At 39.3% G+C, this 16,500-nt stretch overlaps 1 protein-coding gene across 2 annotated transcripts in view; it reads left to right on the top strand.

Annotated features, from left to right (window-relative positions):
- Positions 1-16,500, top strand: part of RHEB (Ras homolog, mTORC1 binding) — a 42,450-nt gene that overhangs the window by 19,593 nt on the left and 6,357 nt on the right. The window contains exons 2-7 of one of the 2 annotated variants that reach the window (XM_055707425.1): positions 844-915; positions 7,727-7,794; positions 10,955-11,037; positions 15,310-15,366; positions 15,467-15,514; positions 16,095-16,176. In XM_055707425.1, the coding sequence (XP_055563400.1) occupies positions 844-915; positions 7,727-7,794; positions 10,955-11,037; positions 15,310-15,366; positions 15,467-15,514; positions 16,095-16,176 (410 nt within the window). The remainder of the gene's footprint in view (positions 1-843; positions 916-7,726; positions 7,795-10,954; positions 11,038-15,309; positions 15,367-15,466; positions 15,515-16,094; positions 16,177-16,500) is intronic. The other variant, XM_055707426.1, reaches the window with a different exon arrangement.

Here is a 16,500-nt window from a genome sequence, read left to right as displayed (position 1 = left end):
GACTTTGGTAATGCTTTGAAAAGTCTTAAGTTGCAGAGCTTTAAAGCTGCTTTTTATGGTCAATGTACGCGATTTGCCTTGAGAGTCTTATAAAATCTTTCAAGACTAAATTAGTTTTCTTCAGTATGCTACTAAGTACAACATTTTGCATTCATCTTTAGGGGGGGTGTGTGTATGATCTGATCAGCGTAACTGAAATTGGAAACGCTAAGTTGTCTGCAAAAGTTGCAGTTTAATTGCTTTCAAAAGACATCCAGTGATGCCCCCTCAATCACTATGCTTAAAATACAGCATCCACCAGTCTGTTGTAGTGCTGCATTAACAGTATTAATAGGAGAGTATATTGATCTCAAGAATTTTGAGGTCATCCTTTTGTCATGGGAAATATGTTCAATCTCCTAGTCAAACTAAATTTGGCTAATTTTATCCACGTTCCTAGTTGTTCTGTGCAATGACTGAAAATTATTTCTAGTTTTCCTTGCTTCTCCCGAGAAAAACCTTCCAAGTATAGCAGTTTGTTAAATTTAGTTTTATGAGGACTGGACACTGCTGCTTTTAGATTTATTTTAAACTGGAGGAGGCATTTAAATTATGTTGTGTTAAAACAAAAGCAGAACCCATGCCGAGTAGCTTTTGCATTGTTTCTTCGCATGTTCAGGAGACCCAGTTACTAGGAATAGGCATTTGATTTAAAAATAGGTCAGTTGTCATGTATAGGTGGTTCAGATGGACCATACAAAGCTCATATTGGCTCTTACATAAATATTAACTTACTAGAAAACGTAAAGTGTTAACAGCCTGAAGTCCTGTTGCAATACAAATAATCTTTTCCTTGCTTTACAGGAAAATCTTCACTGACGATCCAGTTTGTGGAAGGACAGTTTGTTGATTCGTATGATCCAACCATAGAGAACAGTAAGTAAATATATGACAAGCTGCTCTTCTGTACCTAACTTTTATCAGAAGCCATTGTGGTTATACGTATTATTTATGTGGGCATTTGCATACTAATATTAAAGCCTATTGATGACTGTGAACTGTTACTATTCTTTTAAACCGATATTTACCAAGCTTTAGTATTGCAGTGTGGAAATCGCCATGTGCATGTTTCTCCAGACAGCTGAACTGTCTTTTAACGCTAAATAAAGGAAAGCCTAATCAAGCTGGCTAAAATCCATTTCCTTCTTTGATGATATCTATGTTGTTGGACATCTGCTTCCCCTAATAGTCAGGGCTCTTCAAATTAAGTATGTCATACTTACATGAAGATGTGCCACTATATTCAGGTATTCCAGAGTCTCTAATGTCTCACTTGATCAGTATATCCAGATGAACACAAAGCAATAGCAGTCAGGACTAAATGGCTACCTTAGAAAGTAGACATGCTGTGGCCATGATAACATGATAATCTTTTCAATTACTCATCTCCAGCTGCTTGATAACAAGCCTGGTACACAATCAGCTTGCTGCAAATACTATGTAACAGACTTCTCAAGTGTCTTTTATTTCTCTTAGCAGCTTTTTTTAATATTAGTGCCTTTATAAATAGCTAGCATAGTGGGTGAGTAAAGATACTAACACTAAAAATGCTGCCAAGAGCAACAAGTCAGTTCAGAGGCAAGTTACCCAGTATTCATTACAGTCCAGCCACCTCTTTCTGAGCTAGCAGTCATAAAGTACTTGAGCAACTGTGGTGCTAGGCTGAGTAACTTGATCATATTGGCTCACTTTAATCATGTAACAAATAAAACTTTGATTGTAGCCCTGGACTTCATGTATTTTGACTTCTGAAATGCAGCGGTAGCACACATTTTTACTGCTGCAAAATTGTGCAGTAGGACATTAAGCATATGTGATACTCTGGAAGCTTGAATGGAGTAATCATCGGAACAAGGTTTCTTTTGGATATATGTCGTAATAGCTACTGATTCGTAATTATCAGGATTATTTTATCGCTTAGAACTGAAATTCAAATGCTACTTTTTGAGAAGCTCTAAATTTGCTTTAGCGAGTCAAGTTGGATAATTCGCCCCTTGACGTGAATGATTTATTAGTCCTTACACACCTGTCAATAATATTAACACTTTCCATCATCCTTTTTTACTTTGTTAGAGTTATAAAGTTAGCTTTGAATTAAAGCTGCTAACAAAATACTGGACTTAAGTTTCCATATTTTAAATCTTAGTATCAGTTGGGACAGTTTATTTTTCACTGTCTGTGCTATATAAATGCAAATTATTTAGAGTAATCTTTTAGTTTTGTGCAGGTATATGGGAATGAATAAAGCTTGAGAGGCATGGGGTCAAAGTCTGTCCAAAATGCTGAGTCTGTATCTTGTTTTAGGATTTTGACATCTTGGTACGAGGTTGGCTTGTTTCATCCTTTACAAGCTCTTGTCATCCACAGAAACCTATTGTCTCTAACTGCTATTAGTGAGTCTGTAGTTGCGTGTCTCACACTGGCAGTATTTCTTAACTATATGAAAATACACGTCGGATGAATTTGTTCTTACTTGACTCTTGTAGTCTGTGCTGCTTGTTTGATCTGAATTCTAAACATTGAGCATGTCGTGGCCGTGAGAACTATGGGCAGGGGCATCTTGAAAAGGCTTACTTTTCTTCACTTGATTTCTTACTTGTTTGGAAAATAAACAGTGATATTCATTGGTGAAAGTCTAGTGACCTGTGGCATGGCTAGAGGAATTTGCTTTCTGAAAGGTAGAGAATTGAAGGACCACTTCTTGCCTCAGAAAATGTTGCTGGAAAGTAAGGGTTGGAAGGGTAAAAGGTGTTCAAAACAGTAGGAAGTCTGTCCTGTCTTAAGTCCTGGACAGCCTGATATAATTATTTTAAAAATGCTTCTGTGAAGAACGGAAGACATAATACATTCCAATTTAACATAAAATTTTAAAATATATTGAAAGTATCTTTAACAAAGATACAAAACTAATTTGGATGGGATTAGTATTAAAAAAATATTTTGACTTAAGTTCTTAATGGTTTTAAAAGCTTTTTTTTTCCCTAAATAAAAATCTTTGATCAGACCTGTCTTTTGACGCTTCCAGCTGTATGTTTCTGATCCTATGCAGGATCATAAGACACAAAGTATGTAATCAACTCTTCTACTGTTTTGCTAGCCTGTAATTTCAAACCTGGTTGACAGCGCTGGCAAAAGAGATTGAGGAGTCGAGGTGCCTATACTACAGGCGGTGCTGGAGGATGTTACACTTTTGCAGTGCTTTATAGCAGGTTATAAAACAGTTTCAACTGCTGATTGAGTCTACTTCAGTGTCACAAAACTTGGAAATGAAAAAAATGCAGGCTAAAGAATAGGCTAGCCTGTGTGAGTTCTCTTTTGTCTCCAGAAAATTGTTACTGCAAATTTATTGCAGTGTTCTGCCACCACTGATGAAAGGGTAGAAAGCTGCAGTACTGCTGGTAGCTTAATCTTCATGATTGTTGTTCTTCAAATAATAAAATTTGAACAAAAATTGAGTTCAAAGCTGAATTTTATAGAAGGCAAGCTATAGTTAAGCCTTACAGGAACAAGTTGCATAGCCTATGGACCTTGAACAATAGGAATAAGACCTAATATTCCAGTAGTTTCATTTTTCCATTGTGAAAATCTCTATTTTCTTTGGAAGTGGTAGAGGAAAAACACTGCTTCACAGTTGCGTTTTCCTTTGCTCGTATTACATTAGAACCAGAAAAGTCAGTTTATTTAAGTTAATGGCCAGGTTGAATTCAGTTGCTTCTACTCAACTTGTGTATCAGGAAGAGTAACTTGCAGCATTTTGTGGCAGCAGTGGAGGTGAGAGTTAGTTGCTTAGCAAAATAAATTTTCCCTTTCTGAATGTCCCGATAGGAGTGACACCACAATGGGTGGCTATTCTTGAGACAGCTGGGTTGAGAAATTAGTGGAATGATTACTTGTGGGAGCGTTGGAAAGAGCAGGAAGATCCTTGCAGGGTGGGAGAGTGTGGAAGGAGTCTGTGTGGACCCTGAGCTGGATGGGGCTCTGAAGGCAGATTAGCTCAGATGAGCTAAGACCAGAACAATTTAAAACTCTCATCTTACTGGAATAAACCCCAGAATCTTAATTTGAAACTCAAAGCAAATAGCACAGTAGGAGTAAATAATGAAGACACAAACATAACTCCACCTACCCCCATCTTTGCAGGGATGTCTTTGGTTATCATTAATTCAGTCATTTTGTGCTGCAGGAAAGCTGACTTGACTGCATCTCAAAAATGTTTTCTCCACCTCCTCTGAGGCCTGCCTGGCTGCTTTCTGCTTTTCCGTGCAGCTTTGAAGAAGCTTCTAGCACTGTGCCACGGCTCTCTGGTCTGTCTTTCTCCCCTAAACAGGCTCAGTAGCTCCCTAAGGAAAGTGTTCCCCCAAGGGCTACCTAACTCCAACCCATGTGTTTTAATGTAGTTATGAGTAGAAGCATATTAGAAAGGGGGAACGAGGAGTCTAGTAATGGTGGATGGGATACCTATAGGTTTAGTTTGGGTCTGCTAGAAGCATCTTTAAGGCTAAACTTCTTCCATGCATATCATGGCAGCTGCTCTTGAAGGTGAAGTGTGCTTGTTCCCAGGAGTTCTTGATGAACCAACTTCTCAAGGGTTGGAAATGAGTCTTCTGGGAAAAATTAAAAATAGCTCTGTTGAATTACACATCTCGGTGTTTTAAAAGCTGTCCAGCAGATCAGTGACAGACATTGAATTTGGGATGAGGACAAGTAGAAGGGGATGGAGAAGGCAGTAACTGAGGAACCCTTACAAGGTGGTTGTATTTAGCTGCTGGCTGGTAGCTCTATGGGAATAATGTTACACCACTCATACTTTTACTCAGTAGCACTGTTGATCTAAAAGCCTGGTACTGGTTTATTTTTTTCTATCATAATGACTTGTTTTCACAGCAGCTGTCATTTGAGTTGCATATGCAAATCATTTCATTCATGTTAGTTTAATTGAGATACACTTGATCTTAGGGTAATGATCAGCAGCTGATGGAGTTGCTGCCTAAGTTACACTTCTGCTGAGCTGTAGCAGCATTCAGGGCTGTGCTCTGCATGTACTTTTACCAGAACTTTTTCTGGTGATAAAATGGCTGTAGTTTCTTTGCAGTGCAGCTGTTGGCTGCTGCACCCTCAGCTGTGTGCATATATCTGTTTGGTGCTGTGCTGTCTGCTGCAACATCATATTCTCCAAGTTTCCGTAGTGCATCAGAATTAGGAACAGTTGCAGGTGAAAGTAGGGATTGCAGCATTCTTCATATAGCTACAGTCAAGGTAGTTGTGTTGCAAGGTGTAAGCAAGCCCTGTTCTGAGATCCGTGTGCTTCACGGAGCTAAAACAGGCTTTATTCATACTTCAGCTTGTGGGCAGCGTTTTGCAGATGCTCATGTTATGACTGGGACTGCAGAGACCGACCGTTCAGTTCTGCTGAAATCTGTCCTTGGCATACCAGGAAGAGTCATACTGTGCAGTGATCTTACTATCGGTTGTTTGTCTTGCTCATAGGCACAGTAGAAGGCAATGTGTCCTAGGGCGGTAGGTGAGGGAATTGGAAGTGAAGACTTCCTCTGGGGGACTGTGGATCACTAATCATATGTAGTACAGCTGCAGGTTTTTCCTCAAGATGAAATTCTTACCAGGAATATTTTTAAAAAGCTTCAGCAAAGAAAAGGGAGTCATTAATTATGACTGCATCGGAGCAGATTTGTGTTCTTGCAGTGGGCTGATCCTGGTGCTGCAAGCCTCTGCGCTGAACTAACAGTTCTCTTCCCCAGTCTGTGGTGACTCCTCCGCTGTTTCTCTTCCCCTGGCTCTGTCATACTCTGCTTCCGTTGCTGCTGCTGTCTTTGCTGGCTCTAGTCTAGGCTTCTAGAGTAGTCTGAAAAAGCTGCCCTCTGTCCCTTTTTAAATATTAATTTCATGAGGCTCTTGAAGCTACTTTGGTTGCGGAGTGCTTTGATGTGTATGTGAACTGTCAAGAGACTAGACAGAGCCTGTTACTTTTTATGTATCTGTTAATGCAGTATGTCTCCAGATGAGTCTGTTTTCCCTCTGACTTGAAGCAGCGATACTGTATATGGCAACGCTGCACAATAACATCTGTTTAAACAAATGGTTGCCTCTCTCCTCACCACAGTATTCATCCACGGCAAAGAGTTGTTGTGGGATCACAACCCTAAAATTTTATGCAGCAATGACAACAGCATCCAGTGACGTGAGCGCAGCTCACGTGCACGCGTGCTAAAGCAGCTTTCTTAGAGGATAGGCAGGGTAAGGCAGGAGCTCTCGCTCTGAGGCTCCATTTCAAATTGCATTTGTTGGTATTGTAATGGAAACTTTAGGTATGCTTTACGCTTAATTTAGACGCTTTGTATTAGTTTGGCTTTGCTGTTTGAATTGCTCCTTTTTTAAAAAAGGGTGCTTTGATTTACTAGGTGGGTTGACACCTCCAGATTCAGATTGTTCACCCTACTTACTCAAGATAATACTCACATTGTGGAGACTTGAAATGGCAACGACAATCGACAGGGAGGAGGAAAGCTGACGAACATCAGCTTCTATGAGACCCCGTAAAAAAAACCCAGGAGGCAGTGCAGGCAGGAGACTGCACAGCGTGATTGAGAACATTCAACTTCGCAGCTTCGGGCAGCTGTTAGGACAAAGTATGGTGAACAGGTCACTGCAGTGTTAGCTGTTGCCCTGCCCATCGCTGCAATGAAAGATGAAGCTTCTTAGGACTGTCAGTATTTGGGAAAACCACCTCAACCAGAGGACAACACAAGCTTTACTCAGTATATTGGTACTGTCCAGTAGCTGTGTCTTGAATGCAACACTAAGGGCAAAGTGAGGCTCTGCAGCCAGGTTTGTGTGCTCTGGTCGGTACATGTAGTGCTCGGTAGTACACTATTCCTGCAAGAGCTGTGACACTGTTTGCTTTTGCAGTTGCATAATACAAACGCTGAGTAAGATTCGTCAGCTCACAGTGCGTTGGCGTTTCGTGAATCCGAGGAGGAGAAGCAATTCTCATTGCTTTTAGGGACTGAATGTACTTCCCAACTGGGGACTAGATAGGCTGGTAGCTACAGCAAATGTGAAAGCAACATGGTGAACTTCTAGCTAATTTTAATTATTTAGGTTCAGTATATTCATAAGTTAGGTTCTGTGTGTTTTAGCCACCAAAGGTGATGGGTTTCTTTTTTTCTTTTGGTGTGGGGAGTTTTGGTTGGCTTTGGTTGGTTGGGGTTTTTTTGTTGGTTTTGAAATTGAGATAATTTACCTCATGATATTTACATTTGGGAAATTGATCTTGCTGAACTGCTTGGAAACTGGGAGAATATCCTATAATAAGTTCAAACTTAGCTTTTATGCTAATTGTATTTAAGTGTCTTGTGTTACTACAAATTATGGTTGCCTGGAATTCTTAGAGATGCATGTAAAAAGCCTTTTTACTCTTCCTTTTAAGTAAAAGAGAAACTGGTGCATCCAATGTATGGAACTCAGAAATTTCATATTTCAGGAGATTCATTATCTGCAATACGGTAGTTAAAAATACAGCCACCTGATCTAGCCTTTTATTGCTACTTTAAAGCCTGTAAATAAAGTTCCTTTTCTTAGTGCCTTGGCTGATGATGGCATAGATGAGTGACTTCTGATCCCTTCCTTGCGTGTAGTTCTGACATGTTTATGTATTTCTTTTTTGTTCTAGCTTTTACAAAACTGATCACAGTAAATGGCCAAGAATATCATCTTCAGCTGGTTGACACTGCTGGCCAAGTAAGTTATGTTTCTTTGAAACATTCTTCAGAGTTTAAGACAACAGGTATTCCCACTCCTGTAGCGCTAAGTTGGTAGTGACCATGCGTCCAAAGGTGAAGGTTAACTTAAATGATTCTCCCTTGTCATTTAGTCACTAAAGAGCAGTGTTTCTGAACTGTTTATTTAAATGCTTTGTTTTGGCTTTTGTAGGTGTGTTTTTCCTGCCTATTGAACAAATGTCTAAAAAAGTGAAGAAGGAACTGCTTGAGCTCTGATGTACCAAAAGTTCATAAGTAGCTTCTGGCTATCTATGGACTAAGCTAGGCGTCTTGCTTTAGGTGGAAAATACACTTCAATAAACCATGGAGAACTTTTCCATGACTTTTTTTTTTTTTTCTGTTTGTGTGCTCCATCTACACTACTGTGACTTGTATCCATGAAATAGTCACGGGGAATAGACAGAAATGCGTATCAGTAGTACTTACCAGACTACCAATAAACTACTGCAGTTTGTTTACATTTTTACATGATGGTTCATGCGTCCTGCTGAGCCTTCACGTAATGACAGGGAGCAGGATGAGACAGTGAACACGTGTCCTGTAGCGTGGTCAGTAGCTCTGCAAAGTACAGGTGTTCATTATATAGTGCTGCTTGGCTGAACTGGCACTGCACGTCCGTGCACAGGAGTGCTCCGTCTTCTGAAAGACTCTGTGTTAGGAAAAAACTGTTAAATACAGGGACTGTTAAACCCCTGTGTTTTTATCCTAGATGTTTTATTGCTTATATGTTCTTACCTTCTGTGATTTCTGATACTATGCCTTTGGGGTTTTCCAAACTATGAGTAGTGTTAAACAATGTTAGTGTTGTAAAATACGCTGCCAGTACTTAAGGCTTTAAAGCTTCAGGACGCTTGCTCATAGCTGGGAGACTATTCAGAAGGGTTGTAACCTTTTAAGTATGTTTGATCGCTTTCTTTGAAGTGAGCTGCATGACTTAAGAATAACCATGCTGTATTTATATGGTGTCAGCTTGTGGTGCTAATCAGCAACACTGTATCCACTTAAAATCTGCCCGAGGTGTCTGAAGTGATTAAAAACACAATACCTGCCCCACATTCCGGGGCAAGATTGTTTGATGGGGAATGCTCTGCAGAGGAGAGCGAGGTTGAGAGGTGGACAGGCTGAGATGTGTGAGCAGCAGAGTAGGCTCCATAGGTTTTAGTTCATGCCAGTGTTGGTGTACTTGCCTTACATCTCCAATTGTGGCATAGTGATAAAAGTAAAATTTCTCTTTGAGGAAGAAATGGCCTTCTGGGGAAGGCAGCGTAGCTTCACCAGTAATGTACCTTTCTATTGCTCAGGTTTATTTTCAGGGTTGATTTAATGTTATACAGTCCTGTTACACCAAAATAACTTCTTTCCCAGCCTGTGGTTATTTTCAGATTTGATTCTTCCTACAAATGACTTGAACTTTTTCTGGCTCGCAAGGTTAGAGGGGAGAGATGATGTTGGGTTATGGAAGGTGTGGCTTGGACAGATTCCTCTTGTAAGTCTGCCTTGCTTAATGATCCATAGGGAATCCTGGTGTATACAGCACAGCAAGGATCATACTGTATATTTGTTACATGTTTGAAAACTTGACTATGATTTGAGAAGTTGTAGCAGTGTTGTTTTAGCGCTTGGCAAAGTTCTTAATCTGACCCACAAGTTCCAGGAAGCATAGCAGCCTTTCCTCCTAGCAAGCTAAACATTAAGTAATGAATTGGAAACAGTTGAGGTTATGGCGCTTACTTTTCTTGGTACTCCTCCTCTGTCCCGTGCCTCTCTAACTTTCATGGTTATCTAATTTCTGTAGTTCAGTTAAACAGGAGTCTTGGTGCAGATCATAGGAGAGGAGTGCAAAAGGAAGTCTTACCTAACACCAAATTCCAGCTGGGGCAATCCCAAGAAATTCTGGGTAAAGTCAAACCACTACAGCGTTGCACTTTCACCTGTTTTAAACGCAGACTAGCTCAAATCCCTTCGGTGTTGACTTAGGGATTACACGGTCAACTGAAGTGGCAGTTTGGCATTTCAGTGAGGATGGGGGAGGGCTGCCCTCAGCCTGTAGCAATAAAGGCAATTAAGGGCATCTTTTGTCAAGTGTTATTCTTTCAGACTTTTTTGGCTGAATCTGTGAAGCTGATTTATAAAGGGTTTTTCCTCGTTTCCCAGTTAGGGGAGTTTGTTTCCTTTTGGCTGTCTAGATTTAAGCTGCGTGATTGTACTGCTCCATCTGTTCAGTCGTGACAATATACAGGGAGGTTATGTGTTCCTAAGATAAAATTAGCATCTTAAGAAGCATAGGTTTAAAAATTTGAGAACTCATACAGTAAGAAGTATGGCTCTTGTCAAAATGGAAATGTTTCCTGGGAATATTTGTTGGAACAATTTAGACTTTTAACATGAGATTGATTCATAGTATTCCTGTTGCATCACCTGCACTATGTCAGTCTGTGTCATTTACTGATTTGGTCAGTTGCTTTTCTACAGGGGTATTAATTTCAGTGATAAAGTTTCTGATGTTTAAATAAAACACCCAAACAAAACACTTGTCATGTAACATAAAATTCTAGTTGTCATAAAGCAACTAATAACTATATTTTGTGCATCTGTAGTTGATAAGCATTAGTTAGTAAGCCAGTTATTCACTTCCTAACAGATCCCTTAGGTAATTCAGATATTATCAGTGTCACTTGAAATTACAAACTGCTAGATCCTGTCTTCAGCTGTTGAAATTAGGAATTTGAAATGCATCACAAGCAAGATAAGAGGCGTAATTGCTAATTAGTGGTAGGACAGAGTACATGTTTCATACTAATACAAACTGATAATTAAGCAGGATTAGAGGATTGGGAATAGCTTTAGCTGATCTGTAGTTGTAGAGGGAATAAACCAAAAAAGCTGTAGATTAAATTTTAGAGTATACAGACTGACTCAGCTTTCTCTTGATTTGGTAACAATGCCGCATCTGACATTAGGATGAAAAAACTTAATTCTGCAAGTACTACCTATGCAATACAAAATGGCTCTGCACCTTGTGTCTTAGAAATATGACCAGCTTATCTGATGGTGATCTGCTATTACTAAGTTCTGGACTGTGACCATAAGTAATTTTAAATGCAATATTCCTTCTACAGGATGAATACTCCATATTTCCTCAGACGTACTCCATAGACATCAATGGCTACATTCTTGTTTATTCAGTCACGTCAATAAAAAGGTAACAATCTGTTGTCTTCTTCTGGTTCAGATATTAACCAGCTATATTCTGGGTTCAGGTCCTGCCATGTTATATTTTCTTTACATGTGTTTTATTTCATTTAATCTCTCTTTCCCTTAGAAGTGTAGTGGAAATTAAAAGTAATGTTTTTTCAGATATTTCCCCTCAGATCCAAGTGTCGCAGGCAGTTTGCAGACTAATATGCAAGGTACCATGTAAGAAATGAGACAGTGCTGAGCTACGTTGTTTTGAGGTGTAAGTGAAAGTACAGGGAATGATTTCAGGAATAAGTAGAGTTCATTACTCCAGCATCAGCTACAGAGGCAGACCTAAATGTGACCCTAAAGGGCACTGTACATTTATGTGAAGTACCCAATTAGTTGCTAGATCGGTCCCTCAGCCTTGTAGCTCATTACGGTACTGAGATTTCTTTGACACTTGTCTTGAATTGTTCTGGTTGACTATCAGAAACTTTTGTATAAATAGCAATATACGACTTTTTGCCTGCAGACTCACTCTTCACATATTGCAGCAAATAATCTTACTTGAAAATTTCCCCTAGAGTATCTTATTTTGTCCTTGCTGTCCATTCTGACATGAGGACAGGGTCCATCGGAACTGAAGTAATTTACGTTGCAAGACACATCTCAGCCTTTGTAAGGCTTTGTAGTCTTTGGTTATTTTGCCCCTGTTTCTGGTCATCTTGCTTAGTTCAGATACCGGCCTATATTGAATAGATCTTAATTTTCTAATGTTATGCAACGTCTTTGTTATGGCAGCGAAAACAATCCTATTTTCTTAGATTTGTTTGTGTAAAATGATTAGGACCATAGACCTTTCACTCTCATCAAGTGGAAGAGAAATTGTTGCATCCCTTCTACTTGCAAGGAAGCTGACCAGCTTTTTACGAGTGATGAAGTGTTCCATGTCTTTTCCTCTAATCAGACCAAACTGGTCATCTCAAGTGCTCTTTAATAGACAGTCATAAAAGAGAGATAAAACAACTTGCCTGTTGGCTCTTCTGTGCTTCTCAAATTAAAAAGGTTACAGTCTGGTTATAAGTTTCCGTTGCTTGCAAGGTCTTTAATGCTGAACAGATTTTCCAGAGTCCTTCATTCTTGGTTTTCATCTGTAGTTCTGAAGTAGTGAAGGGTAAGCACATGTGATACAGAGGAAATGCAACAGGTACTAGGCATTCATGTGTCTCTAGAGATACTAAACTACCTAACTTTTTTTTTTTAATCAGAGGTTCAGTGTTTGGTGCTGAGTAACTTACATGAAATAGGAGTTAGTATTCTCAGCCTGAAGTAGACAATCCTCCACTCCTAAAATGAATAGAAAAATGTTCATTGATCGGTGGTACTGTGAGGACAAAAATATCTTTGATTTAAATCAACTTAGATCACTTGGAGGCTTCTGCAGCTTGTCCTGTTCCCTGGTTGGCCGCTAAAGGACATGTTCTTTTTCAGCTACTCCAGTTGCTGCCTCATGATGTCTTGAGCTTAGCAGCACAGATGAAGAAATGAAAATCTGTTTTCTCTTGTAATGGTCAATCAGTTAGTTCAGTTGGTGAAAATACTAACGGAACAAGATAGGTTAAGACTTCAGGTAGTCTTTTTTAAGACTACAGGTAGTCAGTATTTTAGTTTGATCAATTTATTTCAGTTTTTTTCTTTCTTCCTTGATAAATTTAAATTAAAAAGAAAAAATCCATCATCCTGTCTTGTTCACTTCCTTATGTTCTGTATCAAGACCCTGTTTAGGCAAGAGGGAAGATCTTCCACAATGGTCTGGTAGCTTAGATGACTTGCCTAGGCAATCAGATTGCAGTCACCATCTGTCTTGACTTCTGTCAAAGTGTGTGTATTGATCTGCATATCGATTCAACAGGGGTGAGAGCTTTGACAGCAAACTTGATAGAAGTGCCCTTTTAAAATTAACGTCTTCCCTGCTAACCTCCAGTGGGAAGTTTAAATGGGACTGGAGTAAAAGCTAATGCCCTACATTTCTCATATTCCCAGGTTCTCAGCAGCAAGGTTACTGGAAGGCTTTTGTTCTAGTTAACCTTAATTAAATTCCAATTTTATACCTTGCTAGATTCCATGATTTTGTGTAACACGTTTATCTGACAGCTAGTACTTTTTTGTTGTTGTATTTCACACGTTGAGCTGTTTGCTGTAACCTGGTTTCCTTGACAGAAGTCAAAGGACCTTTTGTGGTCTCCAAATCTCTTGCTGTTGCATGACTTGATGTGATGATGCTCTTTCTGGATTGGTCAGTATCTGTCTTAAAGCATGTCCCTGATCATTCTAGCCTTACTAATTTGAAAAGCTTTCTACAACATTTAATTGATCTGGTCAAGCCAGTTTCATTCCTTGGCAGATCTTAGCAACTTGTTCCTGTGTCAGAATTGTGTTTGAGTTTAAATAGCACTTCTCTTTTTGGTTTCCTCCTTGATCTGTTAACAAAGATCAGTTGTTTACTTGTAGTATTTTTACTGAAAACAGAGCTCATGAACTATCCTAGGCAAGCAGATAGGTACACAGAACTAGGGAATGAAGAGCCCAAATTGAACAAGAACACTTTGCAGCACAGTGCGCTGGAACCTCAGGCGAGGGCTCACCAGGGTGCTGTGCCTTGGCAGGGCGTCTTCATGGCTGTGCTGGAAACATCACACCTAATAGTGGAAAGGAAACTGTGATTGTACTGTGTTAGTGATTCAGTTATCTTGTGGCTATTGCGCTAGATCTTTCCTGTTGCTTCAGACTGAGAAACAGTTTTGTGGTCTGTAGCAGAATGGTTTTGGTACTGTTCTCCTTTCAGTTTGCAGGGTTACGTGTGTAGCAGTGCCTCTCAAATTTGTCACAACCAAGCTCCATTTAATTCTTATTTTTAAAATAATTCTAAGAATAAAAGTCCAAAACAAGGTGTCAAGACCAGGATTTCACTGGAAATTTTTCAGGATAAGCTCTTAGTGACCCTGAAGTCCCTTAATTGATTCCGATTCCACATTTTAATGTAATCTGTAGTATTGTACTTGAGTTATTAGTAGTAACATGGGCCATGTAAGTCACGCTTTTGTTTGCAAAGAACTCATTTTCTTGATAGGATATACTAAAACTATTGGCTGAACATGGGAGAAGTATTGTGTTCTACTTGGTCTCGAAAATTATTGGAGTGGTCAAATTGACCTACTTGACAGAAAATCCTTCTTAAATGTGGTAGTGTTCATTGTTTGGAAATGAGACGTTTTAATGATTCAAATAGCTTCAGTAGTGGTTTTAGGCACCAGTTCTTTGAGAGCTCAGAGTTGGTAGTGTGTTTGAGTGCTGCTCTATTTTTAAGAGTTTCAGTTCTAATTGAAATGCAGTGCAAGTCAAGACGCTGCCTGTAGCTAACAGCCTTGGAAGTTGGAAAAGTTTTGGTCACTTTTTTTTGTCGTCTAGTTGTGTCTCTCATCTGTGAGCCTGTGCCTCTCTTGAATTTGAATTTTGCACTTCACGTATGAGCATTTTTTTCATAATGTAACTAGAGGAGCACAACATTAACTCTTCAACCCCATTTATAGCTTGTTCTCAAAAGTACAAAATGTCAAATGCAGTGCACTTTGTTAGTGAGGTTTTGGGCTTCTTGGTATTTCACATTACTGCTTTTTACCTCCCTCTTCCAAACTTCACATACATGGTAGTTGACCAGACAAGTCCTTGAGTAACTGCTGTTTCGATACTATCTTCCAGATCAGTTTACTCACTTTCCATAGAAAATTAGAATTTAGGCTTCTTTGGGTTTCACATAAGTAAAACTAAAGAATTCTATGAACTAAGTGTTCTTAAAAGTTTATGTGTTCTTTCAAGATGGAGCTTGCTTAACTAAATATTTTTCTTTGAAACCGCTTTAATTTGACATGCTCATCCAGAATTGTTGGACTCAAGCAGATAAATTTCTTACTGCAGCTACAAACAAGATGAGAGGTGGGAGGGGCTTTTAGTGATTCTGTTAGGTGCATTGGGCCTGGGTAATGTTATTTATTTCTGCAAATATCATAACCGGGGAGGCTGTAAAGGTAGATAGTAGGCTAGTCTTTGCTGCTTCTGGGACCATTTTGTCTTTTGTACGCAAATGGGTAAGATTTTCAGCATCTTTGTAGTTCTGCCACTGTACGTAGAGTATATTTTAAACACAGCAACCTACATATGCATTTAATTGCTTGTGTATTGGGTATTAAGGATAAACATTGGAGTGCATGTGTGACTTCATCCCTTTATTTTGCAGTTTTGAAGTGATAAAAGTTATCCATGGCAAGTTATTGGATATGGTGGGAAAAGTCCAGTAAGTAGTGACACTTTCATCTCATTTCATTGCAGGCATGTTACTAGTACTTTGTTCAGTATACTGTAACTGTTCTGAAGTTCTGAACTTTCTTTCACAGAATACCCATTATGCTGGTTGGAAATAAAAAAGACCTGCATATGGAACGGTATGTGAACTCCAGTATGTGTGAAAAGCAAGACAGCAGCCGGCATTCCTGTGGCTGCAATGCGCTAGTTTTCTTCCTGGCTTTCCATAACTAAAATCAAGTTGTAGGTTAAAGTAAGGTACTGGCAAAGGAATTGTCCAGAATGTGAACTAGGAGCTATGAACTTTTGTTGTAATGTTGACTTCCGCTGTAAGATTCCAAGGGCAGTCATTTAACACTTCAGGTTTTGTTGGGTTGGTGTGTCGCTGACGGGGTTTTGGGGGGGGGGGTTTTGTGTGGTTTTTTTTTCCAAAAAAAGTTACAATTGTGAAGAATACACTTCTGTTAATCTGTAGTATGATCTGGTATTTATGAAAACAAAGCAAGACTTTGAGACAGCTGCTCTTCTGGGTTGCATAGCAGTTTCACCTGGCCCAGTAGCGTTTTATACAGCAGCCAAAAGCAAATGCTCTGGATCAGACTTCACTAAAACATTCCTATTACATGCATTTATGTGTTTCGGTACTCAGAGGTCTTTTCTGATGTATCAAATTCCAATTCTTTTGCAAGTTATAAAGATTTGGTTTTTTTCTCTGGTCAGGGTGATCAGCTATGAAGAAGGGAAAGCTTTAGCAGAGTCCTGGAATGCAGCTTTCTTGGAATCTTCTGCTAAAGAAAATCAGGTAATGGATTTAAGTGTCACTTTATTCAAATAGCAATATAATGGAATGACTCATAGTTTCACTTAATAAAGGAAGCTAAAATATTTGCATGTACTCTACAGATTTTTTTTTGTAGATGGTTGGAAACAAAATGGCTCTCAGCATTCAGGTCTATGTATAGAAGTTTTTCCATGCAACTGTAAATGGAAGGAGGAAGTGAAGAACTGAAAGTTAAGCTTCACTGCACATAGCAGAACACTTAGTGACAAACTAAAACTCAGATCCACGTGGCAGGTGGAACAGTATCTGTGATCTACTGCGGTTACCTTAAATAAGAGGTCATCA

This window comes from Falco cherrug, chromosome 4 (genome assembly GCF_023634085.1).
Source record: "Falco cherrug isolate bFalChe1 chromosome 4, bFalChe1.pri, whole genome shotgun sequence".
Taxonomy (NCBI): domain Eukaryota; kingdom Metazoa; phylum Chordata; class Aves; order Falconiformes; family Falconidae; genus Falco; species Falco cherrug.
This window is presented reverse-complemented; position numbering and strand designations above follow the sequence as displayed.